The 27880-nt window shown below is 43.8% G+C and overlaps 1 protein-coding gene across 9 annotated transcripts in view; it reads left to right on the forward strand.

Annotated features, from left to right (window-relative positions):
• Positions 1-27880, forward strand: part of ARHGEF3 (Rho guanine nucleotide exchange factor 3) — a 309293-nt gene that overhangs the window by 230148 nt on the left and 51265 nt on the right. Inside the window, exon 1 of one of the 9 annotated variants that reach the window (XM_024556530.4) lies at positions 10395-10705. The exons of the other annotated variants lie outside the window; for them this stretch is intronic. Coding sequence (XP_024412298.1) covers positions 10610-10705 — 96 coding nt within the window. The 5' untranslated portion in view covers positions 10395-10609. Of the gene's footprint in view, positions 1-10394; positions 10706-27880 lie in introns of those variants that run through there. 9 annotated transcript variants of the gene reach the window in all.

The following is a 27880-nucleotide window of genomic DNA, read 5'->3' on the forward strand; positions in this document are numbered from 1 at the left end:
TTCTGTTTCCATTTATTATCTCTAGGACACTGTTTAGAAGTTGCTGCAATGTATCTTTGTCTTTAGTTGTGAGTTTCTAAATGTGTGACATCAGTATAAGCATTTTGTGTCGGCTGTGTGGACTGGGTTCACAGAGCCCTCAGCCTTGAGAAGCCCTGGCGCTCAGCTCTTGCCAGCAGCCATCCGTGTGCCGCATTCACAATGGAACTGGCTGCAGTCCTGCTACTTGGACGTAAGCAGCCTATGTGCAGGGCAGAAAGGAAGTTATGACCGGGGAGAAATCCATAAGGCAGCAAGACTTTGTCACTGAAGGAACAGAAAGCTCTCGTTGTCATAGCAGGCCTGGAGGAAGAGGACACGTAGGAACCAAATGCTGTCATACAGATAACACAGGCACCATGTGGCCAAGTACCTATTTTTAAGTGATAGTGTATTTTAGGCCAGTTCCATTCCATTTGCAGTCTAGATGCATTTTCTCTTCAGTGTTTCTTCGCTCATAGTTTATATTACCTCTGTTTCAACCGTGTTTTCTTGGGCATTTAATATTGAAGAAATCTATATGCTTATGCGTTTCCTAAGCAATGAGGACAGTGAGCTGAATTTTCTGTTGAGCCCTTAATAAAATATGACAATACTGAACCTACCCCAAAATGGGCTGCCTATACCAAATATGCTGATTTTAATGCTTTCATCAGAATGCTTTTATCAGAAATGTTACAATTCTTACTTTCTTTCCTGAAATAAAATAGGATAAAATTGAGACAATACCTCATAGACGCTTCAGTCATTGCTGTTTTATAGAATCACAGAAGATAAGCATTTCTATTTAAATCTCATTTAATAGTTCAGGAAACTGCACCTCAAAGAGTTTAATTGACTTGTTGAAGTTCACGCAGCAAATTTAATTGTAGAACCAGGACTAGACCCTATGTCTTCAAATTTAGGTTAGTTCCGCTCTTCACTGTGCTGCATCTATTATATATGCCCAATAGTTAAATCAGTATTTGAAATCATGGAATTAAATTAAAACATTAACTCCTTTGGAAGCAAGGACGGCGGAAAAGCATCTCCAAATCCTATCTTTTCCTCGAATTTATTGAGACAAAAGGGGGTAGAATGCTTTATATCCCAGGAAAGTAATAACAATATAGATTTTGTGTTTACCTTGTACCTAAAATGGTGGCATATGCGTTATCTCAGTAACTATTAATATACTTTATCTCATTAAAGCCTTAAAACTCTCCTATCCCCATTTTACAGATGATTAAACTGAGGCTAGGCATGGTTAAATAAATTGTCCACAGTGCTATAGATAGCAAGGGGAAAACTTGGTATTTGCATCCAAGCTTCTTATTCTAGAGCTTGTATTCTCCTATGTTCCGTAAATTTTTACTTAAGAACCAGGGTGGAGGGGCAATATCTTACTCTTCAGAAATTAATATCACAAGGCAATGCATTTATAATATTTTTCAGTTTACTGGAGCAGTCTGTGGGGTTTTATTTTCATAAATTCACTTTGTAACTTTGCACCCTCCATATTAAAAGTTTCTTTAGGAAATGAAAATGAATTTTGAGGAAGGAAGCCTCCATTAGTCCTGCTTTCAGCTGGCACAGGTGCTTGGTCTCCTCCAGTCAGGTAAGAAGGAGAATGCTGGCCTCTCTCTGCTGAGCCCATAAACTGGAGAAGTGTCCAAATTCAGGAATGATGCCAGGTGGGGTAGGAGCAAGGAAGGGAGGAAAGGGATGTGGTATTCGGAGCCATAACTCAGGAAATGTGATGGCACCTAATTTCAGAGTGGTATGAGGCAAGCGTTTAGGAAGAGAATAATGAGCTATTGTTTTGTTGTAGACTTTTTTCTTTAATGGGTGGGTTGTTTTTATAAAGTTTTATGAACAGGAAACTAAGGCAAAATGCTGATCCCTTTGGTTTTTAAGCTCTGCCAGCATCATTTTCGTTTTTATTTTTGAGTTATGGTGACAGGCACTTCCTTTAACACTTCTGGGGGTGTAGTGTAGTAAGACACCCCACGCTGCCTTTCAGAACAGCAGCAGAATCCAAGTGAAGAGCTCTCGTTTCATCTTCTTGAGAACATCATGGGACAGAATCAGATCCCTCCCTGACCCAGGGAGAAACCAAGGTAGTCTACAAAATGTTTCCCTTTAAAAATATTCTAGAAAATTTGCCCAGCTTGCGGAAAACCTCTAGCATGCATTAAAGTGGGTCTTGCTGTGGCATAGAAAATACTGATCTCATTCCCTTCTTTCCTTGAATCATAAAAACCCAGGCTGCCCAGCTATTGTTTGCCCTGGAAGATGACTTCATCTTAAGGAAGGTGGTCCTATCTGTTGTGCGTTTTGGATGCAATGAACCAATATTTCAGGCATCTGGCTGCCAACTTCAGAGATGTTAAAAGCTTTTTATTCCTGCAGGGCATTTATTCATTGCTTACCTTGTAAAAAGTTATGTCTTATTGCGTTTTCCTGGCACCAGAGCAACCCTTGTACCTACCCATTGCATTTGGTTTTTCTGAGGCCGCAGGCAGCACTGGGTTATTAAAGTTCAAGGAGGAAGCCACGTGATGTTGGCTTTACAATTTTAATTCTCTCATACCTTCTTCCCTCCCTTCCTCCCACTCAAATGACAGATGCTTTTTGTTCACCATGTACTGTGATTAGACCAAAATGAGCTCCCAAAGCATGCAACACTCCAGGTGAGGACGCCCAGACAGGGAAACCACGGTCCTCTCTTGGTAGAGTAGCCAGCAGAGCAGTTTCCTTGGATAAAAAGTCCTTGAATTAGTTTTGTTTTGTTTTTTAAGTCCTTGAGCCCACAATTTTACATCAGCCTGGGCACTTTAGATAAGCACTATGTTTAATCTTGCAGAAACAGGCAAAAATCTCCCTTAACCCTTGAATGTCAGTCTGTCTGGGTCCAACTAAAGAGACCCAAGTTTCGATATAAATAGCACTAGATAGGAACATGGCAAGTTGAAAAGAAGCAAAAATTCTAGAGTTTAACCTGGAATGAAAAATCTAGAGAAGGAAAAAGAAGAAAGTGCCTTTGGAGGGAGGAAAAGGGCAGATGAGTGCGTTACAAGGTGTCTCTGAACACCAACTACTTGACATGCCTTTGCCACCAGAGTTTCAGTCTTCCCGACAGATCCACCGTGCTTAGGAATTAGTGTCACTTGCTGGCTGTGTGCAAAAAGCTGGAGGGAACCCAAATGTCTCAGGAATATCTGGGAGGGCCACGTAGCCTAACACGGCAAGAGCTGGCTCTCAAAGTGGTTTCAGTGAGTTTTGGACTCTTCGAGAAGATAAACATTAGGGACCCAGGTGTACTTTTCAAAATTTCTTTCAACTGCGGTATTATGCTTAGGATTTCTTGGTCCCGTCTCAGAAATGTTTGTTCCTTATTGAAAATATTCTTTAGATTTATGAGATGTTCTTTGATTATCCCCATTTCAATTTAATTTTCATTTCAACAAATATGGATCCTTTTACCACATGCCAGCATGATAGAAGGAGCTGGAGCCCCTGCGGTGAGCCAAATAGAACACAGTCCCTATGTCTTTGTAGCCTGCTGTTGTTGGGCAATGGAGGCGTATCAAATCAGTCATTATGAGCAGAATGAGTATTGGGGAAAGAGAGGTACTCATCACTGTGGGTGCACAAAGCAAGAGTTCTCCTCACCTGAGGCTCAAAGGCAGCCTCCGAGGAGAAGAATTAGCCAGGAAGTCATCTGGTGGTTGATCTTGTCATGCCAAAGAACTAAATGATCAGGCAGTGATAAGAGCTGGTAAACCAGAGACTGGTGCTTTTGTTCACCTTTCTGTTGCTAAGGCACTTGGTTCAGTCAGAATTATGGGCATGTGACCCCTGTGATTGCTGAGTGTGGTTTTGGATGTGAGATGAAAAAAATTCAAACACAGCAGAAACTCCCATAACTCAGCACCCACTTACCCAAAGGGCTCGGTGAACCTGCACCTCCTAATCCCTCTGCAGTGTTGTCGGAGGCTCAAGGAACACTGCAGCTGGTCTCTGGAGCACATACCAGCCGACTTCCACTCCTATCAGATGAGTGCGGCATGTGCTTGCTGGGAGTCTGCTTCTGCTCATTGACTCGTTCTGTAATTAAGGGTCTCTACACACCCATCGCCTCCCTTCCTACCCAAAGCCCTAGGTCTTTTTCAAGTAAGCATCTCTAGCCAACTACCCTCCTCCCATTCTGTACTGCTACAGCTAATTTTTAAAAACTTAAATGCAGTTGTGTACCCTGGCTATGAAGATAAGCATGTTTTTAATCAGAACTCTGGATACAGATTGTAAATCAAGTCCCAGGAGCCAGAACACATCTCTTGTGGGTGGCTCAGTTGATAGTTTAAGTGTGGACTTACATATTCTTCATTGTATCCCCGATGCACCCTTACATATATAGCAGGCTGGCTAGCACATAATAGTTCTCACTGCTGGAGGAGCAAATCAGCAGCTCCCATGGCCATTCTGGATTTTGATGCTGCAGCTGTTGAGACAATTACCCCCAGGCACCTCTGACTTGAGGAACTGCGATCAAAGTATTTCTGGAGGAGGGGCCTGGGTTCACTATTGGGCTTGCTGATAATTCTAACCCAAATTTCTGGAGTCCACTGCTAAAGATTACAATTCTGTGGACCCAAAGTAGGGCCTGGGGATATGGATTTGATAAGTTTCTCAATTGATTTCATTGCACGTAGCCTCTGGAATTATTGTCCCTGAATTCCAAGAAGTCACGTTTCTATAAATGCGTGTTTTCAGACCCCAGCCAGATGGATAAACACTGCTGTATTTCACTGTTACACACACCTCCCTCACATCTCAACTTCTCTGGAATTAGGATATACAATTGATCATGTGCTGTAATTTAATTGGCAGCATTTTTTTTCTTTCCTAATAGCACATAAAATAATAGCACATACTATAGTCTTTGGCATGTTAGGTTTGATGAAATGTGGTACCTTGATTGCTGAGTTTGTAGTTGAGAGCACTTCCACTAGCCAAAGCTGGAATTTTAGATTCTAATTTCTCCTTGCAATTGTTAATCTTAAAACAAAGAGTTTATATAATGCATACATTAGCTGGAGTGTAAGGGGAATAAATAATTTTGCAGTATAACAAGTTTGTTGAATGCAGACTATCCATGAAGTTCGAAGACTCTCCAGCAGTGTACAGGAAGTGTTGCTGGGGCGGCTTAGATTCTCTCAGCAAAACAAGCCTGTCGATAGTAATCAGCTCATCAGGATTGTTATTGCAAAATCTGGAGTAAAGACGGGTTTCTGACTGCACACACTGTGCAGCCAGACATGGTGAATGTATCCAAAAAAATGATAAATTGAACACCCTGGGGTTTTTATTTCATCACTGAGATTGCATTTCTGCCCCCCAAACAATTAAATATGGTGGTAAAAGTTGTCTTGGGAAAGACCAAGCTTTGAAACATTTCTTCTTTAAGTATTGTCTTTCACTGAAACTTTCATTTTTACCGGTCTTTTTGAGTGCATTTTTATATCTAAAGCAGTTTAAGATACTTTTCTGTCCCCCACCCCATTTTATGCCCATATTCTTCTTTATTCTCCCTTCCTTTTCATGTTTTATGAAATCTGTCATTCAGTTAAGGGTCGAGTTTGGGCATCAGGGAAAGATTCTAGGCGTGTCAATATTCTGAGGCTTCTTGGCACTCAACTATTTTTTTCTCTGCTCCACCATGCTTAAGCTAACATTTGACTTCAATCAATGATCAAGGTCTAAAGTGAAAACATCCTTGAGGTCAAAACTACCAGTCTCCTGGCTCTGGTGCCGTTCAGAGAGAGCTCTACTCTCCCTTTAATGATTTCTCAGCAGTAGCATTATTGGCATTTTGGACCAATGCTGTTCATTCCTTTTTGTGGAGAGCTGTCCCGTGCATTATAGGATGTTTACCAGCAACAAGCTGGGCCTCTCCCCATGAAATGCCACTAGCACCCTCCTCCAGTGACAAGGAAAAGTCTATCCAGACATTGCCAAATGTCACCTCGGGACTTAAAATCATCCCCGGTTGAGAATCACTGCTGTAATGAACCAGGGCGCAGAGAACGCACCTGCCTGTGGCATATCAGGGCAAGACCGATATTCATTCTCTTTTTTCCCCCCCAACATAAAGTCTTGATTATTTTTGCATTATAGTTAATAATCCTCAGGATTAGCTCAGTCCTGGGAGAAAGGGAAAAGTTCTGTCAAGTAGCTGGTTTTTCAGACTTGTTTCAGGAAATGAAATCTTTAATAAGAGAATATAAGAATGAAGCCTTCCAGCTTTAGAATATCTAGGGATCTTTTTTCATAAATCAGTCCTGGAGCCAGTAGACATAACCCCAGGCAGAGGGAGAGTATGATTTTTAGATATCATCAGTGCTTCATTTGTGCCATTGTTACCTGTCTGGCAGTAAACCATACTCCTGGTCTCTCAGAATTCACTGCCAGAACTTCTCCAGGCTTTTAAATCCCCTCTCCCATCAAGACTGAAGTTGCAAATAGGAGAGGGAGCTGGGTCATTAACTGGGAATGTTGCCCAAATGGGAGAGGGGGAGGTGTCGGTACACATCTCGTGTCCAACATGTATCTGCATGACCACTTCAGACTAGCAGTGACAGAAGAGATAGCTCCAGATGCCGAGGAAGCAGGCATGCATCTGAAGGCCGGGCTCTGGGGGATCACCTAGTGTTACTTGAGCTCCTTCTGCAAATGCACACCTCCCCGCAGAGGTTACAGATGAACGGCCATGTTTTAAAGTCAACCACGTTCCTTGAGCAGGTGTGTATTACACACCTTCCTAGCGCACAGGTTCAGGAATGGCTGGAGAAGAGGAGGGGAAAAATGTAGCTAATTGAGCACTTGATCTGTAGTAAACACTCTTACCTATTTGATGAATGAATGAACAAATCAATGAATAAATGAGGCTTTAGTAAAAAGAAGAACACATAAATCCTAGTGTTAAGTATAATGCTGATAGGACAAAGCATTGTCCCATTGGCTGAGAAGATTGTCACAATTTCTCTAACTTCTGAAGTTTTCACCACATGCTGGGCCTGTTCTGCTCACAGTCATGGCAGCAGATTTGAGGAATTGATTGCCGGTATTCCAGCCATGCCTGGCTGTCTGCTCATCTAAAAGGAGCTAATAATCGGTGGTGGGTTTATGTGTGGAGGCCCACCACTTCACCAGCAGCACAAATGAGCCCCGCTCCACCCAGGCGAGAACACAGGCCCTGCTCTTGGCAACAGTCCTGGAAATGCAGAACAGACTTCTTTATTTCAGTCTCCAGGCTTCTGGCTAGGGGGAACACTTCCCGGCTGTGAAGCGTTTTATAGGATTATAACGAGTTGTGCCGAAGGCGAGTTCTGAAAGCCACTTTGTGCTGTTGCTTTGAGTGAAGCCTACTGTTAGGGCAGTGTTGTTCCTAAGCCCATAAACACACGCAGGCAGGATGGGGAATGTGGGCTCCTGGGGCAGCATTGCAGAGTTGGGCCAGCTTCCCTCAACTGTGACACCAGCCTCAGGGATGTGCTTGAGAACCCTTCTGTAGAACAGCCTGCTTTCTGACAAAGTCTTTGGTTACAGACACCCCTGGTTGGAATCCTAGGAAGATTGCCCAAACCCCAAATCTGGATCTAGCACATCACATACTGGAAAGGTTCTGAAGTCCGAGTACAAGGTGGAAATTGCATGGGATCAAAAATAGTCTTGAAAATCCTTTAACTGTCTTAAGGAAAGGACCACATACATGCCTGTGTATACCCCAAATTGCCAGCTTCAGTTTACAGGACTTACTGTACCCCCCCACAAATGACCGTATTAAATACCAGAATTCTATTCACGGTGGAGACATCATGCTATAAGAAGCTTGGAAGCATTAGACGTCCTGAGGGAACTCCAGATTCCTACCTTCACACTTATTTGGGGGCTTATGTTTGTTTTTTGTTTGCAGCACTATTTCAATTGTTAATGGTTATTAGCTATAAATTAATATCTCTTCTCTCTGCACCTCTCCCAGCATGTATGATGTAAAAGATGTAAAAGAAAAGATGTAACTTTGCACATATGTTGTGTGGCCATGCATATTCATTGATTTTTCTGGGTCCAAATCTTTTAAGGAGGGACAAATAAAAATGTTTAAGAGAGAGTGAATATGGAAGCGTTCTCATCAACCAACATCACTTTTCTTTGCTCTGTGATAGTTGCACTTAAACTTGAGGTTAAAGTACCCTCCCTTCCTTAGGGTTAGTTTATTACTACACTGGACTTACAGTGTGTCAGACTTCCTGCTGTGCCCTGAGGATCCTGTAGTGAGTAGTCCAGTCCTAGGGCTGTTGTAGTTTCTCAGGGTCACTCTTTTCTTCACCAAGTGCTAGAAGTACACCTCCCAACTGGAGTGCAAGGCCCAGGAAGCTCCACCAGGGATCGAAGCCCATCCCTGAAGGGCTGCTGCTGGCAACATCCTCTAGATGGGATGGTGGGCCAGTGAGAGCCACAAGAGCAAGGAGGGAATGAGGAGAAGCTGCAGGTGCTTCAGCTCATACTCCTGGCAACGAGGGGAGCCTTAAGTGCGGAGGCATCTCACTGCCTCCTGACCCTGCATTGGCTGCTGAACTAACTAGGGGCTGCTTTGGTTGGGTGCCCTTAGAGATGGGGTTCCCTTCACTCCCCCACCAAGCTTGGCCAAACTTGTGGGGAGCATCTGGGTAAGCGCCCCATTGGCACAGCTCAGGCTAAAAGGACAAAGTTGGGTTCAGGAACTCAGGTAGGAGAAATCAATGGTCCTGAGGCATTCTTTTCCCATCCCAAATCTCTTCTTCCACCATGTCCTTATCACTACTTTATGGTCCATATTTGATAGAAAAAACTCAGGAGGTCTCTTCAGTTTCAGCTGGAGCCCACTCATGCAGAAGCCTATTTCACATTTGTGGTAGTAGTGAAGCTGACAAAACTAGGCCAGATTCTCCCTGCTCCTGAAGGCAGTTTGTCTACACTAGTTGGGTAGAAAAGTGTGTGAGTTTAGTGCCAGGGTGTGGGTTTGGTACCCGAGATGAAGAGTTTTGTATCATGAGGTTTCCTGTCTGGAAGGTAGGAATTGCCGAAATCTGGCTTCAGCTGGAAGCGGCGAACACTGAAATAGGGACTAGATACTTTCGGTCCCACTACCTCCCGCACACAGAAGAAGTCGAAACAAAGGACATCTTCTCCCCAAACCACCACTCCTTGTGGCCATGACTTTCATGAGGAAGGGGGGAAAATTCAACAGTCTACAAAATAACTTTTGAGGTAATAACTTTTGATCACTTTAATATTTAAAAACTAATTTCTAATTTCCCAAGTAACATATGAATGTATTTTCTTGTAAAAAAAATTTAAGAACATTAGCTATAAATGTAAAGTCTCCTTTGTCTGTTATCTTTAATCTGTTAATGCCAGATACCCTCTGGCACTGATGGCCTTCCCTCAGCCCCAAGAGTTCATAGTATGATTTTGCTGTGGATCGTTCTGATTGGTTTTCGATGGTATTTACCTACATGTCTGCCTCTATAGAAAAGATAAGGTATTCTTTTGTAGATGCGTTTTTAACACAAATGGTATTATACTGTGCTTACTCTGTAATTATTTTTTAACTAAACCTCATACATTGGAGATCTTTCCACTTCAGACCCATATACCCATCTTCTTTTTGACTGCTGTTGAGTGGTGTTCCATAACGAGAGTTTATTTAAATATTCCCTACTGATGGATATTAGCCATTTCCAGTTGCGGTTTGCTTTTTACTGCCCAGATAGGGCTGCAGCAAATGATCGTGTAATTGCCCATTGGGCATTTGCAATGTGTTTTTCCCAGTAAGGTGCGGTGGAGCCGGCTCATTGATTGCCCTGAGTGGCAGGCAGCCTCTTATCAGCCTCTTCAAATTTGAGGAAAGGGCTTGGCGGAACTCTTGGAAGTTGGAAATGCTTTGGTGGAAATGCTTTGTGTCCCGATTGCGGAGGTAGTTACAAGTGTTTACATTTGCCGACACTCAACTAACTGTACTCTTAAAATGGGCGCATTGTACTGTTTGTAGAGTCTATTCTAATGGCGTTCATTAAAAAATGTGTGTGAGGGGAGACTAGCTGGGAGTCAGGCCCAGTGGGCTTTTACAAGGCTGACTCGCTCCCCCCGCCCCCCCTGTTTCCCTCCGCCTGGCTTGTTTCCCTGCCTCCTCTTTTCCGCTGCTTCTTCCACCCTGGGAGTGCAGCAGTCCAGCGCAGCTGCCCCGGGGCCCGGGCGGGGCAACTCCCCCTCGGCCCTCCACGCCCGGAGGGGTTTCCGCCCTGCCGCACCTGGGGGGCTCGTGGAGCTGTCTCCCGCCCCCGCCCCCCGATGGGCGGGCCGGCCGTGGCTCCGCCCCCTTCTGTTAGAGCGGCAGGGCTGGGTACCTTCAGGCTAGAAGCCGACTGTCAGTCTCCGGGTCGCCACCGCGGCCCGCACCGTGGAGCTGGGGTCCCCTTTTGCCTGGGAGTTTTGTGGTCGAATCGGGTCAGCAGTGACATCCCAAAGGGCAGGCCCGGCAGCCGCCATGGTGGCCAAGGATTACCCCTTCTACCTCACAGGCAAGAGGGCGAACTGCAGCCTGGAGGTATCCCCCGCCAGCAGTCCGGCCAAGGACGCCGAGGTAGGGACTTCCACCTGGACTTCGCCTGTCCGTCTGTCTTCTCTCCCTGTGTCACTGTTTCTCTTTCCACCTCTCACTCTGTATGTTCCTCTCTCTCTCTCTGTCTTTCACACATGCTCCTGGCGTCTCCCAGTCTCCATCTCTCACTCTCTGTCTCCATTCCTACCCTCTTTTGTGGATCAAGGGTGAGCCACCTTCTCTCTGTCCCTGCCCCTCTTGCTCTCGGCAAGAGAGCAGCAGCTTCTTGCCCCTGCACGCCCCGCGCCCCGCCCCACCTTGTGTCCTGCAAGGCTCCCAGACTGTCAGTCTTCTATCTTGAGCCCCTAGAGGGATCTTCTACAGTATAAGCAGGTCCAGTCATCAGGAAAGAGCTACCCTTTAAGCGTCCCTTTCCTCTTTCCTGGGTTAGGGGAGCGGGGGCTGGTTCTTGGGGACCCTTCAGGATACATCACCTGTTAGGCTTGACCTTGCAGCTAGCTGTTTGGCAACAAAGGCCATAGCACCTCTGCTCATCACCTGTGGCCAGTGGGGTCATTCAGGTAGGGGTCCGGAGTTGAAATAATAATTTGAGTGCCTCCCACGTGGATCCTGAAAATGAATTAAACTCCTGGGACAAGTGCAAAGCTGTCTTGGAACATTAGAAATTTTTCCCTTTCTGGGAACTTTCCTGTGCATTGAGGGTGATGTGAGGGAGTCCTCCTGGCTTGTGTTTAGTCGGCTTTTCCTCCTGTGTTACATATCACTGGCAAAGAGCTCACTGGCCTTAACGGTTGGGTTCAGCTGGAGCAGAAAGTGTCCCTCTGTTTCTTTTTAGGGTTTTAAGCAATGCGATTGCTTTCACTAGACTGCAGCTTTGCTGTGGCCAACCTATAATGGAACCCACAGGACCAGCTCGTCATTGTTGCTCATGTGTGTGTCTGAGAGATCGCCACTCTCCCCAACCATGGCCTGGGGAAAGTATCTGGCCTTGTCATAGAATTCTTGGGGATTCTGCCCACCCGGCACCCTTGGGTCTGCTTAGCTGTGTAGGTTCACTGAATTATGTATATTTGGGAGGACAGCATCAAAGATTCATTGCCTCTAACAAGAACTTCTCCAAGCTGACGAGATTCCAGTCTCTAGTTGTAATCAGCTTTCTGTAAGCTGAGCACAAACTAACGTCTCACCCCTACCCCCACCCCACATCCCAACTCAGCTGTATATCTTCACAAAGAGTTTTTGTTCCCAGCAGCTGTGGAAGTATTATGGCCCTAGTGGTGTTTGGAGTCTTACTGAAGTTTTGACAGGACAGCACCTGCAAGGATTCAGGTTGTTCAGACTTGGAATGGAAATAATGGTTTTTCAATGGGAACTTCATAATTTAATGAACGTAGGAGCAGTGAAGCTGTGCCAAACTCCCTTTGGAGGGAAGTAAAGCATAACCCAGTTTAATTAATAAATTGAGTTGGGTTAAAGAAAAATAATAGTGAAAATAGCTCTGGGCTCTCACTAGTCCCTTCTTGCTGTCACTTAGTCGTGTGTTCTTGAGTAGTTTGGCGAAAGACTTAAGTAAAACTCATCTGCTTAGTTCTTTCTTATTCTTTTACCGCTTAGAATATAAATATATCTGTGTATCACAGGTGTGATGAAAGAAATACGTCACCAAATGTTAAATATTAATTTTCTTCATGGTAGCTGGATCCAGATTATATAATGTAACACTTTCATTTTATGAAGGTGGGAGTAAGGATGGGGGAGGAACTATTTATTTCAAAAATAGTTGGTGAATTTTTTTCAGGTACCACCATTGAGGATGTTTTTGTGTTTAAATCCGAGTAGATGTATCTCTTATGCTGTATACACCTTGAGACAGAGGTGTCTAGTCCAGTATGTTTCCCAGCTTCATTGATTTGGCTTATTACTTCCTGACAATGACGATAGACCAAGTTGGAAAGAGAAACCTAAGCGAGTTCAGGGGCTACTTTTCTGGTTTTCATCATCAGTGCACAAGACTGCCAACCCCTGTAGGGCTCACTTCTCCATAGACAGTTAACTAAAATATATTTTCTACCAGCAGGTGTCATCAGTATTTGTGTTTAAAAACCAGCATACACTAATTGGCCTTTTGAAAACATGATTATATACTTGTTTATAAAGTACATATTGACTGTCAGTTCCTATGAAAGTAATTTTTTAAGATTAATCATTTTCTTTGCGGAAAGAATGTGGTTGTAATAAAAAGAAAAACTGTCCAATCTAAAATCCTTTTTGGCCTACAAAGGCAATTACAGCAAAGTACCTGTGCCCTTTAAAAGGAACGTTTGTTTAATGGCTGTTCCTTCTGCGTTTGCTATCGGGAGGACAGTGGGCACAGAGCTGTGTGGGCAAGTGCCTTCTAGTGTTTGTTTTCGTCGTTGCAGTCAGCAAGGTAGGGAAGGCCACTTAGGGAAAGGCCTTCCCTTCGGGGTGGGTGTCATTGATGTGCTTTTGATACAATACATTTGAGTAAAAATGCCCAACAATAAGCATTCTCTTAAAAGCAAATCATTGACAAAATTCCTACTCAAGATTTTAGTGCTTTGTAATTTTTAAATTTCAATGATGGTTGCCAGTGCAAGAAAGTATATATTTTAAATTTTAATTTTCTTTAAAATATCTACTGTAGACAAAAATATTCTACATGGATTATGATATAAATATAATACTGCCTCTTAATCTAGTATTTCTTAGGACATGGGTGTATGAGTTGGGTTGCAAATGTTCAATTTTAACACCCATAACCAGCTAGATCCTTCCAGCTCTAATCATTAACTGTGAAATCTAAGAGCTTAGTCCATGGCTCTAGACTTTCACAGGGAAATGTGGTATCACGTGAGCATCCTAAGCTTATTTCTTCTGATTATGGATGCAGCTTTGCTTAATTGATCTGTTTTTATATTTATTGGTGCTTTCTTCTCATGCCAGGAGGGACTGGTCCTTTTAGCGTGTTAGATACTCTGAACACCTGATCCAGTCACTAAAAGGAAAGCTGTTAGTGCTCACAAATTACACTTTGATTGTAAGTTAAAATCACTATTTCCCCATGGTAAGGTGTTCCCTTAGAGAAAGAAGGCTCAAATGAGTAGATATGTTGGCTAAGGATGCTGGAGCCTGGTGTAAGGTCTTAAGTGTTTAGGGCCCATTTCATTTTTAATGAAAATACAAAGAGGTGTTTCTGTTGTTTTCTTTCTGAGAATATATGTGACAATTTGATAGACAGCTTACTTTTGGTTTTAAGATTCACTATCTCAGATATTGGTCAGGATTAAGCCAGATTTAATTAGTGGTATTTATAATCGTTGCCTTTGTCTCTTTGTCTTTTATATGTTCTGATTTTTGACTCAGCCAGTAGCCTTGTATGGCCTTTGGAATGACGTCTATCGAGAAATGATGGAGTTCTGGTCCTTCTCCAATACCACACCTAGTGTCTCACTTGAGACCCAACCATATCGGAAGGTTAATATAGAGCACATATTATTCTCTCTCTGAATAAAGACACTGAGGGGAGGTGACTTGCAGAAAGCCACAAGGAAAATCAGCAGCTGAACTAAGATCCGATGCCAGGTTTCCTGACGAATTTAGTCCAGTGTTTAATACCTGTGTACCTAGTGGCATCTGAGGGTATTCATTTCTGTGAAGACAAAATGGAGGGAGGGATGTAAAACTTAACAGACATGTAAAATGCTCACAAATATTTTCTTTTAAATTTATAATCTTGAGTACTGTATGTAACTGAGAAGGTACCTTTAAGCTTTAGCTCTAAAGAGCAAAGTGAACTCTATCCTTCTGCCATAATTTGTGCCCCATAATTTTGACAGTTGTATGCACTGGGACTGTATTCCGTGCATGCCAGCTGGAGAGCTAAAAGGGTCAGCTGGTTTCCAGTAACTTACACATTTCTTGGAATCTGTGTCAGATAGTGTTGAACTGACAGTATGTACAACCAACTGCATGGAAATAGTTCCAAGGAGTTATTGCACTTAGAATCCTGGGATTTCTTCAAACAACTAAATAAATAGACTCCGTGAGTCATGTGACTTCACATCTTGCTGGGTGAGGAGCCACATGGAGTTACCTGGGTAAAGGCCATCCCTTGCTGGTAGGATCTGGTTACAGTCATCCAGCCCCTATTCTCAGTCTTGTTTAGATGGAAAAATATCTTGCGGGCCTTGGGTGTCCAGGATGCACAGGAACTAGAAATAGGTTTATTAGAGGAAAATATGACCCTCTAATAAACCTATTACTTTACACATGCACATTTGAGGTTGTTCAGGCCTTCGACTCTGGAATAAGACTGCCTGGGTTCCGATGCCATCTCTACCACCTGCTAGTGGTGTGGACTTGGACAAGTTACTGTGCTTCTCTGAGCCCCTGTTTCCTCAGTGGAAAACTCCAGATAAAATAGTTCTACCTCCTGGGACTATAGTGGGGATCAGTGAGATGATTCGTGTACAGTGCTTAGCACAGTGCTTGACACATAGTACATGCCCAAAAAATATTATCAAGATCTCTGCATCTCAAAAAGATTCCTAAAACAATTTTAAGAAGCATGATCACCATTTTATTTTCCTGGTGCTGTTTTAAGTACAGCAGTGCATTAGGGGGCCTCACTGTAGGTTTTCTAAACATCCTCGCAACAATTCTCTAAGGCTGGTATTAATATAATGGCCCCCTTTTGTAGAAGAAACTTAGGCTCAGAGCTTGGTAAGTGGCCTTTCCAGGATGGCTGAGCTAGTAAGTTGGTGGAGGAGCCAATACTCACACCCTAGTCTGACCCTGAAGTCTGTACTTTCCCAACCACATCACGTTGCCTCTAAATGACTAAATCACTGGTCTCCTCACCACATAACATATGAAGGATGAGCCCTCCTGCTGGAGCAAATTGCCTCATGGTCAGAGGCCAGTTTTTCCTTGGTGACTGGTTGAGACTTTACCATTAGTCAATCTTCTGGGAGGGACCCACCGGAGTGGGGTTTGCAAGCCTCTGTCGGGGAGGGTTTCGGTAACTTCCGTTTTGTGTTTCTCAAGAGCAAGGAGCTGGTCTTTGGCAGAATTCTGCGTGCTCAGCTCTGTGGAGGTGACACAGTTAGTTCTGAAATTAGTCATTTTGCTTATCTACTGTAACCACCAGCCTTCCAAGTAAACCAATAACTGGAAGGCCCTGAGTGCCATCTGGGTATTTGTAAATTGTGTCATTTTCTCAAGACACTCTGGGTGTCTATAAAATCCTGGACCAGTGCCACTGTTTTTGTAGCAACTGAATGAAAAGAAATTACTGATCATATCCTGATTTCGCAGAGCCCTGTGCACATGTAACTGGTATTAATGGTGTGTGTGTACCTGAAAAAGCAACTTCATTTGTGATATGTGCATGCAGTTGCCTTCTGTGATTTGTCAGCACTACTAAGAGGTACAGGTCACATACAAAATGAGGAAATTGCTGCGGTTGCATTACCGTTTATTCTTGTTGCGTTGGCTGGTGCACCATCAGGAGTAAAGGGCAGTGGCTTCTGATGCCTCCCATTTTTTATGAATTGACACAAGTTATTAGCTTAAAAGAAACTGTCACAAATTAATCAAGAATGGCTTCTGATCCTTTGACTGGCTAGAATAAGTCTGGGTATTTTTAAGTCTAGAAATGCTTGTGACTGGACCTTCTATGTTTGGGCCACTGTGTCCTTTTGCAGGAAGGCAGCTCAATTATTACTAAAGGTCAGTTAATTGAAGCTGAACCAGAAACCTTATGGTAAACTCACTGGATGTTTTTTTCTTTCTGGCTCTTAAGATGAGGAGGAAAGGAGTAACAAAAAAGGCTTTTTTTTCCAGGGATTTATGAAACAAGCAAACAAAAGTAGCCTCCAGGAAATGACCCAGGGTCATTGTGTTAGAGGACCTCAGAGTGGGAAAGGCCTGTTGAGAATATGGAGCCCAGTTCTCATCCACTGCTGGATCCATTCAATCTCTGCTTAAACACCTGCAGGGACAGAGAGCTCATTACCTCTAAGGCTGTACGTTCTGTCTTTGTTCAGTGTGGATCATGAGAAAATTCTTTCTTAGTTGCTTTCTGGAGCTGAATATTACATAGTAATGCTTTCTTATGGGTTATACTCTTAAATATTTGAAAACGGTTGTCTCTCCCTCCCCATCTACTCTGCATGCTCACACATGGTCTTTCTCCTTCCCTCCCTCACCCTCTCCGTCCTCTCTCTCTCCCTCTCCTTCTCCTCTTTCTAGCCCTCTCCCTCTCTGTATTTCCCCTAGGTGCTTGTCTTCTCCTGGCTAGATTCCTGGTTCCTCTAACACAGTGGTATCAAACTCATCTTCACCAGGGGCCACATCAACCTCAAGGTTACCTTTAAAGGGTGGAATGTAATTTTAGGACTGTATAAATGTAACTACTCCTTAACAGTTAAGCGAGAGCTCGGCACTGCCACCAGGTAGAAACAAGGTGCCGGACGGGATAAAACAAGGTGGAGGGCCAGATTCGGCCCGAGGGCCTTGTGTTCGCCTCCGGTGCTCTAACATTTCCAAATGGAACATACTATCCCACCTCTTTTTCTTTCTTGCTTGTTTCTACTGGACATCCCTGGTGTGCCTGGAATTCTCGAATATTGATCAGCCCAAAGACACTGTATGGTAGTGTCTCAACAATAAGGTTTCTTTTATGCTTAAAATGCTTCCTTACACAAGATAAGTAGGCTAATACATTGAAAAAGATTTTTGAAATAGAGATAACAGACTGAAGATTAATATCTTTGTCACATAAATAATTTATATAGATGTAAAAGAACACTCCAAGATGTCCCATGACAAATGTGCAGTTCACACACAGGAACTACCAAAGTGACATTATTTAAAATGTTCACTCTAATAGATATTATAGAAATGAAAAAGGCAAATAACAATAAGATGCTGTTTCATGCTTTATTGATGTCATAAATATTTTAAAGAAATCATAAAACCCAATGCTGGGGGTGTTGCAAGGAAACAACACACTTCTGTGTGGAATGAGGGAACTTGTTGGTGCATATTAAAAGACAAAACAAGGTTCAAATCTCTGGACACAGTATTCCATTTCTGGTGGGAGGAGGAGCTCTTTGTACAAAGTAGTTCATAAAGACATCATTTGCAATGATGCTCACGTTTTATGTTTGTTTATTTTATAGGTTTCAAAGCACTTATTTTTTTGGCCTCACCTGGGTATAATTATCCTCATTTTAAAGATGAGGCTACTAAGAGTCAGAGAGGGTTAGTGGTTTTCCACAGCTGGCAATGCAGAGCTAAAGCTTGAAGTCCAGTTGTTTGATTCCAGTCCAGCATCCTTCCCTACTTATTTATATTGGCCAGAAAAGCCAACGACCTCTCTGACCTATAATGAAGGAATGGCTCCATGTACCAAGGCCTCTAGCACAAGAGTCAGGGGCATCAGTTGAGCCATCACACGCTAGCAAACAGGTCTACCCTGGTGTTCCCAGAAAAAATAAAGAGGAACAAAATTGAGCTAATTATATACATGATGTAACCAATTTAAATATACATATGTGAACATGGGATGTAGAGAAGTGGGGGAGGGGATAGTCCAATCAGAGCACACCCCCTTCCTTTCTGACTGTGCTAAGTTCTCATCCATAGAAATGCCGCCCAGTGTTCAAACAGTGGTCAGTTATTATCACATGCATTATCTCCTGTGAACCTTGCACTAGCTGAGGGAGGTGAGCAAGGCAAAGTCTGTCCCCTTTGCTGTCAACTGAAGAAACAGAGATTCAGAGATACTAGGAGGCAGGGCCAAAACGTTGGTCTCTCCTCGCCCAGCCTTAACTTCTTGGCATGCCCCAATGTTGGCTTACGCCAGTCATGTTTCTGAATGAGGTCAGTTGTAAACACCACTATTTTGGGGGTGTTCAAGTGAACCCCATTAAACATATCCAAAATACTGAACACAGTGGCCTTGCCTTGGAGTCTTGGAGCAGGTGGAGCACAGCGGCCTTGCCTTGGAGAAGGTGGGCCCTTCTGCTCTCCTATACTCCAGCAGATCCAAGTTCAAGGTCTTTACATTTGATGTAAAATCCCTGTTAGAGTCAACAAAAGGCCCACAAAGAATGGATAGACCCAAACTGCTATGCCTGTACATGGCATCCCTTAAAATGATGTCTTACTGAGCTCTGCAGATCTAATTTGCAGCAGAGGTGATATTTAAATGATAAGGAAAAACAAAACATTTACCTGAGGGTACTGTTTCTGTACATATCACTGGAAGTTTGCATCCTGACTCAGTTAAATAAAACTGAGATCCTATGTTAGGACCTTGAAAAAATAAAGTGAAATGTTTAGCAGGTGCCACAAATCGTGGAATAAGCCACAAAAGGGAAAAGGGAACAAACTAGGTGGAAAGAGATGGATCCATGTTGGGTCCCGTGGCCAAGGAAGCTGAGTGATAAGACATCCCTTTGTGTGCTTTTTGGCCCTGACACAAGGCCAGTGCAAGCTCTCTGCTCAAGTGTGTTATCTTGTATTGAAATGCTAACATTTCATAATCCATACTTGACACAGGCAGGTCAAGAACAACCCCAAGCAAAAACAGAGGATTACTAAAGGTCAGTGGTGAAGACTATTCTTATTTTTCACTTCACACTAGTGGGGGAGGGAGTGTGGGTGGCTAATCAATATCCTGTTAGGTTTTGGCAGTTTGGTTCATTTTCACACACTTTGTCAGCCATCCTCTTTGCTGGTTGGTGATTGCTTTGCATGCTTCTGGGTGTGGTCTCGCAGGAGGGTCTGAAACTGCTGTAAAGAAGGAAATAGACTGAGAAAGAAAAAATTAATGCTAGCTTAGTGTCAACCACAGACTCGTGGTGAAGATTCACCCCCTTCCACCTCAACTGTTTGGTGGTGCCTTACGGGAGAGCTTTGAAGGAGGGAACCTCATTAAAGACACCTGGTTTTCTCCTGTTATCTCGGAGTGCCTTATGCCCAGCCTTTAAGTCTAGGCGAGTGAGCTTTTTTCTGGCTCAACGTGGAATGAGGAGATCTCACTTTGGAGGACTCTTAAATGCTCATCTGAGTTTCTTTTGCAGCATTTATTTCTAAGCTGATTCTTATAAGAGTTTCCCTACTAGCCAGGGGCAGGGCACAAGTAGGCTCAGCTTCTTGGAACCTCAGAGTCTTTGTTTCTGGAGTGACTCAACTGGGTTAGATCATTGTTTCCCAGAAGGTGGGTTGCACACCACTTGTGATAGCTCAAGTGATACCGGACAGGGTGATACAGAGATAAGACACAAAATAATTTTTAATTACTTTTCCAAGTTTCTACTAACCCTTTCTGATTATGTCAAGGAGAAACTCTCAGCTTGCAGCTAGTATATCTTTATTTATTTTTATTATATATATTGTTTATTTATATGTATGTTGTTTATTTTTTCTTTTTTTAAAGATTTTATTTACTTATTTAGTTTTAGAGAGGGGAGAAGGGAGGGAGAAAGAGAGCGAGAGAAACATCTCTGTGAGAGAGAAACAGGAATCGGTTGTCTCTCCTACACAACCGACCTTTTGCTTCTCTGAAGACACTCAACCAACTGAGTCACACTGGTCAGGGCAAGAGATGTATCTTTAACAACTCTTTATGTCTTGCTAATTTTCCTTTTTAACAAAGTGCAAAAAAAAAGAAAAAGAAAAAACCCCAAAGTGCAGGCTTCAAGCTCTGAAGCTTCAGGCAGGCAGGAGTACCTGACCAGAATTTAACAGCAGGGTTCATTTTTAAAAGTTAGTTTCTATTTATGGCAAGAGATAGTGATTTTCCCTTGAAGGCAGTGATATTGTTTATTTTTACAAGTTTACTTAAGTAAACTATGAGCAATCTAAGAAAACAGTAAGTACATAATAACTCAGGTGATATGTACATTTTGCCAAAAATTATCATGATGGTATCAAGAGTTTAGAAACAGTGCCTTAGGGGTGTTCTGAGGTCATTCTAGGCAAAGAACTCTGCAGCGATAAGTTCCCAAGTTTGGGCACAGCTACTTACAGACTAAACTTGAAATTGGGACTTTGGTCATATGACCGAGATTCACATATTAGAGATTTTTTATTTAAAAAAATTTATTTTTAGAAAGAGGGGAAGGGAAGGGAATGTTGTAAGAATGTTTCTCTCTTACATCGATGTGAGAGAGAAACATCAGTCGGTTGCTTCTCGTACAGGCCCCAAGTGGGGACAGAACCCACAACCCAGGCATGTACCCTGACTGGGAATCGAACCACTGACCTTTTGTTTTGCTGGACAACACCCAACCAACTGAGCCACACCAGTTAAGGCTAAAGGTTTTTAAATAGATAAAAGCTGGCCATAAAGTGTTGTAGAAAATTATTCTGGACTAAATGTTGGTCAGTTAAAAAATAAATAAAACTGGATTTCTGTTCTAAAAACAAAAATCTTTTTAAAGTTTCATAGTTCCAAAGTTCCAGCTGAAATCATTTAACGGCCTTCTTTCTTTTGCCCTTTACCCTTAGGGAAGGATTGAGCAAGACTGCATTTTAATTTGGGGCAGACGTAGAGCGTAGTGGTTAGGAACTTAGATTTGAGGGTCAGACTGAGCTGCCTTTGAATCCCAGTTTGGCCACTTGTGAGCCAAGACACCTTGGACCAGTGACTCATCCTCTAAGCCTCAGTTTCCTTATCTGTAAAACGAGAACTTCTGCGGGACTCCTAGAGATGCAAGGGGCATGCAGAGGGCTCCCGCAGGCCAGCGCCCCACAGCTCAGTGGGAGCAGCAGCACCTGTTCTGCATGTGTAGCAGTCGAGTGGCCGCTGTGGATGATCATCCCTATCAAGTTGTCTGCTGGAAGGTCACTCTTTCCTTTTAGGAAACACCCACCCAGTTTCCCAGGGATTTGAATTGGCACTGGGTGTTATTTTTTAAAAAACAAAAGATATTCCAAGCACACTGGTACACTTCACAGTCATCCCTGCCGGGTAGAATGAAACATATCTAGTGTGGTTTTCTACTGTTCCCATAATGACTTTCACACAGGGGTTGGGGTTTGGGCTCTGGGTAGAGAGGCACTCTGGTCACAAAAATGAGGAACATGTCATCCATCCTCAAGGCCTCTCTACTCAGGACACAGACCCAGGGATGGTGAGGAAGGTTAGGTTGCTTTGGGAGTTCTTCATGCCCTATTCATCAGCAGGGCACTTTAATTATAACTAGATCCTTTGTTAGGTATATGGGGAAACACCACAGCATGATGGATATGAGTTGGTGAAGAGTTACACAACTAAAAATGACCCCTAAAGTTTTTTGATTATCAGTAAGTATTTACTGAGACCAGACTCTAGCTAGCACTTCTCCCCCTGGGTTTAAAAAAGAACAGAAAGGCATGCAAGAAATTTCTACTTGAGTTTGACCAAGTCATTCACAACCATACCATATAGGCAGTGATTGCCAATCAGCAGAAAGGGGCGTAGGGAAGCAAGCAGCCTCAATGGGGAGTTTGGGTACAGGGAACTGGTCATCCAATGAGCCCTTGATGCTGGATGGTAACACACCATTCCCCAGGTGTGCGCTTAATGGAGAGTATTGACTGCTGTGTGCACTTGAGCCGGCCAGCTATGTACCAGGCTGCCCGCTTTAAGGTGCTGGAGGAGGAGACAAGAGGGGCTGCAGATTCCAAGAGTGACAGGGCTTCAATGTTGAAAGAGCAGCTTCTACTTTTTCACTTCCTGCCTCAGTCTTCATTGCCCTTCTGCCTCTAGTCTACAGGGTTCCTCCCTGGCTTAGGAAACGAGCAGCATTGTGGCTAAGAACTGACGCCTTGCTGAGTAGCGGCCTTACACTCAGTCCTGGTTCTGCCATTCACACTATCGGCTGTATGACCTTAGACAAGGTGCTTAACCCTTCTGAGCCTCAGTTGCCTGCTTTGTAAAATGGGTATATTGATAGTACTTACTTAAGAGAAGTCAAGGAAAACAGTCACAGAAGGCACTTTGACACAGCCTGGCATGAAGTCATCCTCAGTATTATTGCTATTATTTTTTTATGTTATAAAAGGAAGTTATATGTCCTGGGAAGATAGTGTGGGGGTGGCGGGGAAGGCTTTCAACTCAGGTATATTTGAACTTGAATTTCAGTTCTGCCCATAATTTCTGGGTATGAGTTGGGCCAAGTCTCTTCACTTCTATGAATTCCTGCTTCTTCTATAAAATGGGGTGACGGGGCTTGCTATATGAAGTAGAGGAGTGAGTGAGTGAGTGTGTGTTCCTGCTTATGTGTGCACATGCCAGCCCCTGGTACAGAGTAACTCCATGGCTCTTGGTGCCTCTTCCTTCACACCCAGGGGTCCCCACTGTCTACATAGCACTTCTTTCTCTACTTGTCAGGTAGAGTCAGAAGAGTCACACCTGTGTCAGGTGTGGGCTGACTTCTCTGTATCTAGAAAATTGATTGAACCTGTGAGTAGGTAGCATGTAATTTGTTTAATAGAAATTCAAGAGGCTTTGCAGGCTCCTGGCGCCCACTTCACAGCCTGCTTTGTAAATTCAGGAGCAGCCCAGGGCCTGACTCCTAAGTGGTGGAGCAGAAGGAGGAAGTGCCTGCCAGGTAAATGAGCCTTCCCCTCCATTCCTGGGGGCCCTTGAGGAATCTTTTCCAGGGAAATCTTTGCCAAGTTAGACCCCCTGTAGTCTCCTAAAGGACCCCACCCATCTATGGATGGCCTGTGCTAGAAAACTCATGGGAACTTTGCCCCTTTCTGCCACTGGAGTACTTAACCTCAAGAATAAATAACATTTTTCTTTTACCACAAAACTGTCTTTGTTTCTTCTGGAAACTTTTATTGGCACCCCTTAGCACTGACTCTCCAATGGCTAAACCAACATTTTTTACAAACGAAACAGTCAAATCACAGGTTTGTATTTGCTTCTTTTCTTTTAAGTCAATTGCCATTGTCTATTCATTTTCCCTCTTGTGTGTTTGTAATTGAAATGAGCTGCAAGTGACGTGGGGACCAGAGCTGGGTCTCTGAGGCTTCTGACTCCTTTGTTTGCATTTGCGTGTGATACATTCTTTTTCAAATTCACAGGCTTCTGAATTTTAATAGACTGTGATAATGATACATCTGGTTGCATATTAATTGCTGAGAGTTAGAAATGACACATAATCACTGTGTTCCAGGGCTGCAAATGTACAGCACTGAGAGCCAGTGTTTGTTATAAGCATTTGGAAAAATCCATTGTTAGTGGGCATTTTCTAATTCCCGTGATTACTAATGTGCTACAGAATGAAAACTGTCTCAAATAAAGTCAGTGTTGTGTTCTGTGTGTGTTCAGTTTCCTGAACATCATGCTTTGTACCTTATTTTTCTACATACCACTGCTTGGTGGGTGGTACGATACCAGCTGAAAGCTGAAAACAGGAAACTTAAAATTTTTTATTTTATTCCCAATTCAATCAGTCCCTGTGGCTATGCGACTGGTAGCTTTTTCCATTTTGAACAGCCAGGTTTCAGTGAGAGCAGACTGGTCTAAAACCCCCAAATCGGTGTTGCGGGTTCTCAGTGCAGGCATGTGCTCTGAGACCGCACGCGGCCCAGTGATCTGAGGGGACAGAGAGACGGCTGAGTGTTACCAAGCAGTATGGCTAATGTATTTCATATTTCATCTCTGCAAGGCTTGTCCGCTCAAAGTTATTGTTCTCAAAAATAGAAGCCGACAGGGCAACATGACATGGGAAGTCCACGTTCTCCTACCACAGGCCCAGAGTCCTTGGTCAGATGTCCCTCTAGGTTTTACCCAGTGGCTTAACGTGGGATCCCTGGTCCCACCCGAGTTCTCAGTCAGGTGGCAGACTTGGCTGTCAGCTTCGCTTGCCTGAGCAAATACCAGATTTAGCTGGAACAGTCAAGTCTGTCCTTCCTTTGGGACATTAAGATTTAGGCACCCTTTTTCATCTCTGTACTTTCCCCCCTCTTCTGGGAAGTTAAGATAATGCTGAGCTTCAAGAGATGCCAGGTGGATGGGAGAGAACAGGTCAGTGGATCTGCGTAGTCCTTTCTGGAAGTCAAAGGTAACATGCTACCTGGGGAGAAATGCCATCCTGAACATCTGTCATGGGTTGAACGCCTGTCACTGAGTCAGTCAGTATCACTGAGTTCCTATCATTCCTCATTTCAGATAGTAATGGGGTCTGGCCAGACTGGAGACCAGTTTTTCTGGCCCGTAATTCAGCAATGCAGGTTGTGGTAGGAGGGGTTGGAAACAGTCCTCAAAACCCACCTACTTGGGTTCCCTTCCCCCACTCAAGTTCTTATTTGGGGATTTCAAGGCTGAAATTTTCCTCTCCTAGGGACATAGCCATGAATCCTGCCAAACCCCTCCCACTTTTGCTCTATTTAGCCAGAGCTTGACCAAACAGATGGTAAAGGTGCAGGGAGAAAAGGAAGGCAGGAATGTGAAATCAAAATACTTGTCTCATAGTCATTGAGTGGTCGGAGCATGTCTCTGGTGAGATTGTGGCAGGTGACATGGAGCTCCAGTTTTGTCCCTCGGAGGCCCCAGGAAAAATTCAGTGCAGAATGAACAAGGGCAGGAGAGAAGGCTCGGGGTGACTTCTGGGGTAGGTTTGTACCAGACATGATCTTATGTCATGTTCCCAACAACACCGTGAGGGAGTAAGGAGTCACCTCCACTTCACGGGGAGACTAAAGCCCGAGGAGGTGACAGTGTTGGCCCAAAGTCATAGGGTATGGAGACCATAGGGTACTGTACTCAGAAAAGGTTGCCTCATATATTATCCTTAGGTCCTTCGAGAAGAATCAACATTCTTTGAGCCAGAGCGATAAGAACTTTGTCACTTGTTACAGAGACTTTGGCTTATTCCTATGCACTGGGAAGCCTCAGCAAATGTCCTTATAGTACCCTTGCTGTCTGTACACAACAGTCCCGAACCCTGAGCATGGGTGGAGTCCCCAGTGGCATCTCCTCCCTTTTCCCCTCCCACCCAGCCCGGGGGAAGCCGGGGCATCCCTTTCACCGAGATAAACAAGTATAGAATTTGTATCCCACCTAAGGGTTTCCAAGAACTCAGTAGAAAATGACTGACAGTGAAACCCCAGAGCCACAGAGGCCTTCCTCCGGACCCTGTGGCTGTGATTGGGCCACCACTGCCACCCTGGTACCTTGTCGGCATCCTCCAACCAGGGATGTGCAGCTTTGGCCCCATTTTCTAGACCTGGCATGGTTGTGGCATAGTGGGCATGTCGCTTCTGTGACATTCTGGCCAAAAATGCATAACCTCAATCTAAGCACGAGAACACATCTCCTGGGCCCAAGGCTGGCCTGCATGTATGGGGACCACGGCAGCACGGCTCTGCCAGCAGCCTTCACACGTTTCAGGCTAGACCCTTGAAGTGCGTCAGCTCTGACCATCTGGCCCTGCTGCCTCGACAGCGTAAGAGGTTTGCTTGACTTTCAGAGGCGGATGTAGAGCCAGGGACCGCAGAGAGAGCTAAATATTTGGCTTCCTCTTTCTCTAAAGGTCTGTAGTACCATGTCTGGGCATGGCCAACGTGAGTTTCAGGCAGCGGGGCTGGCGTTTGCTAAAAGGAACTTACTGGGGTGTGGGTGTGCATTTCTCCTTCTGCCCAAGGTTAAGTAATAGTAACATCCTGTGTAAGAGAACTTGAATGTGGTTTTCTACTAAACTCCAATATTTTAGGGCTATTTATTAGATGTGTTTAATCTTGGGCCAATTTAACCAGTAGCAGACTAATAAAATAACAAATTTGGGCTTGCTGCCAGGACAAATGTTGACTTACCCTTATAATGTTGACTGAAATGAATAACTTTGAAAGTAATTGAGGAGTGAAACCTTAGCCAAAAATACAGTGTCTGAAACAGTGGTTCTGTTTTATTTTACTGGCGCTGCTGAGAGATTATGCTCCGTAAGCTAGGCTGCTGCTGCTGCTTCAGCTCTCAGAGTCCTACATTTTACTGAATTATTTCCCAAGGTTCCTTTCCTTTTTCAGCCCATAAACCACCATTCAGTAAAAATGAATTTCCCCATAGCAGACAAGTAGGACAGGTTACTTTTCCAATGTAGAGGGGGAAAAAGTCAATGATAATGAGAAGAATAAAGATAATAACTTGCTTGAGGTCTTCCCTCAGAAAGAAAATGGTATGCCCTCAGAGTTTGTTAGTAAAATTAATTGCTTCTCCAGGGTATATACTTGATGAAATCCGTCCAGCTTGCTCCACACCCCGCCTTCCTTCATTTGGCCGTTCAGTTTATACGAACATTAGAGAGCTATAATATTTTGGCTAGCATGTTTTGTACCTGAAGGAAGCTGGGAAGGCCTGGAGAAAAAGAAGCCAGGATGACCATAGAAACTGTCATAAACTGATTTCGTTCAATCCTCACTCTTTATTTGCACGATATGAGAAGCTGTGTTTGTGGCCGGGACTGAGCAGGCTTTCAGAGACTGAACGCTGGCATTGTCTGAGTTCAGTTAAATGTCCCCCTGATGCCTCTCCCTTAACCAAGGCTCCCCTAAAAACAACCACCACACAGACTAATCTTAGCCAGATGCTGGCGATGCTGACTGGACCTTTGGTGATGACTGAATGGCGCAGGCAGAGACAGACTTGCTATATAGGGAATAAATATAACCTCCTCAACCTTAATGTGTTCAGTGGTATGGCCCTGAGAGTTGATGGTTTGATTTGTGGTTTTGCCCAAACCATCTTGTAATGTCTCCATCATATGCTTTTTAGCATTTGCATGGTGTGTGTAGGGGGTGGGGGCAGCTAGAGAAATTGTCGTATCTTCAACATAGCAATCCAGCAGCCTCTCTGCAGCGTGGCCATGAGACTGAACTCATTCAGAGTATTCTGTGGTTTTATTTTTCCAGGCTTTCTTTAATCCCTATTAGCAAAATATTAAAAACTCCCCTACCCTCCTCCCCCCAAAAACCAGCCCTTGTTTTTTTCTTTTAAAGAAGAAAATTGTGATGTTTTCCTTATAGCATCTGATATGGAGAGCTTGGGCCATTTTATCAAAGAGGAAATCAGATCTTCTTTGGATGCTGGTGTAAGGCAACCTGACCCCTGGAGAAAATAAACAGAAGGGTGTGACCTCCATCTTTGACAGTAGCCAAGACAAAGGTATCACG

The sequence above is a fragment of the Desmodus rotundus genome, chromosome 8 (genome assembly GCF_022682495.2).
Source record: "Desmodus rotundus isolate HL8 chromosome 8, HLdesRot8A.1, whole genome shotgun sequence".
NCBI classification, from domain to species: domain Eukaryota; kingdom Metazoa; phylum Chordata; class Mammalia; order Chiroptera; family Phyllostomidae; genus Desmodus; species Desmodus rotundus.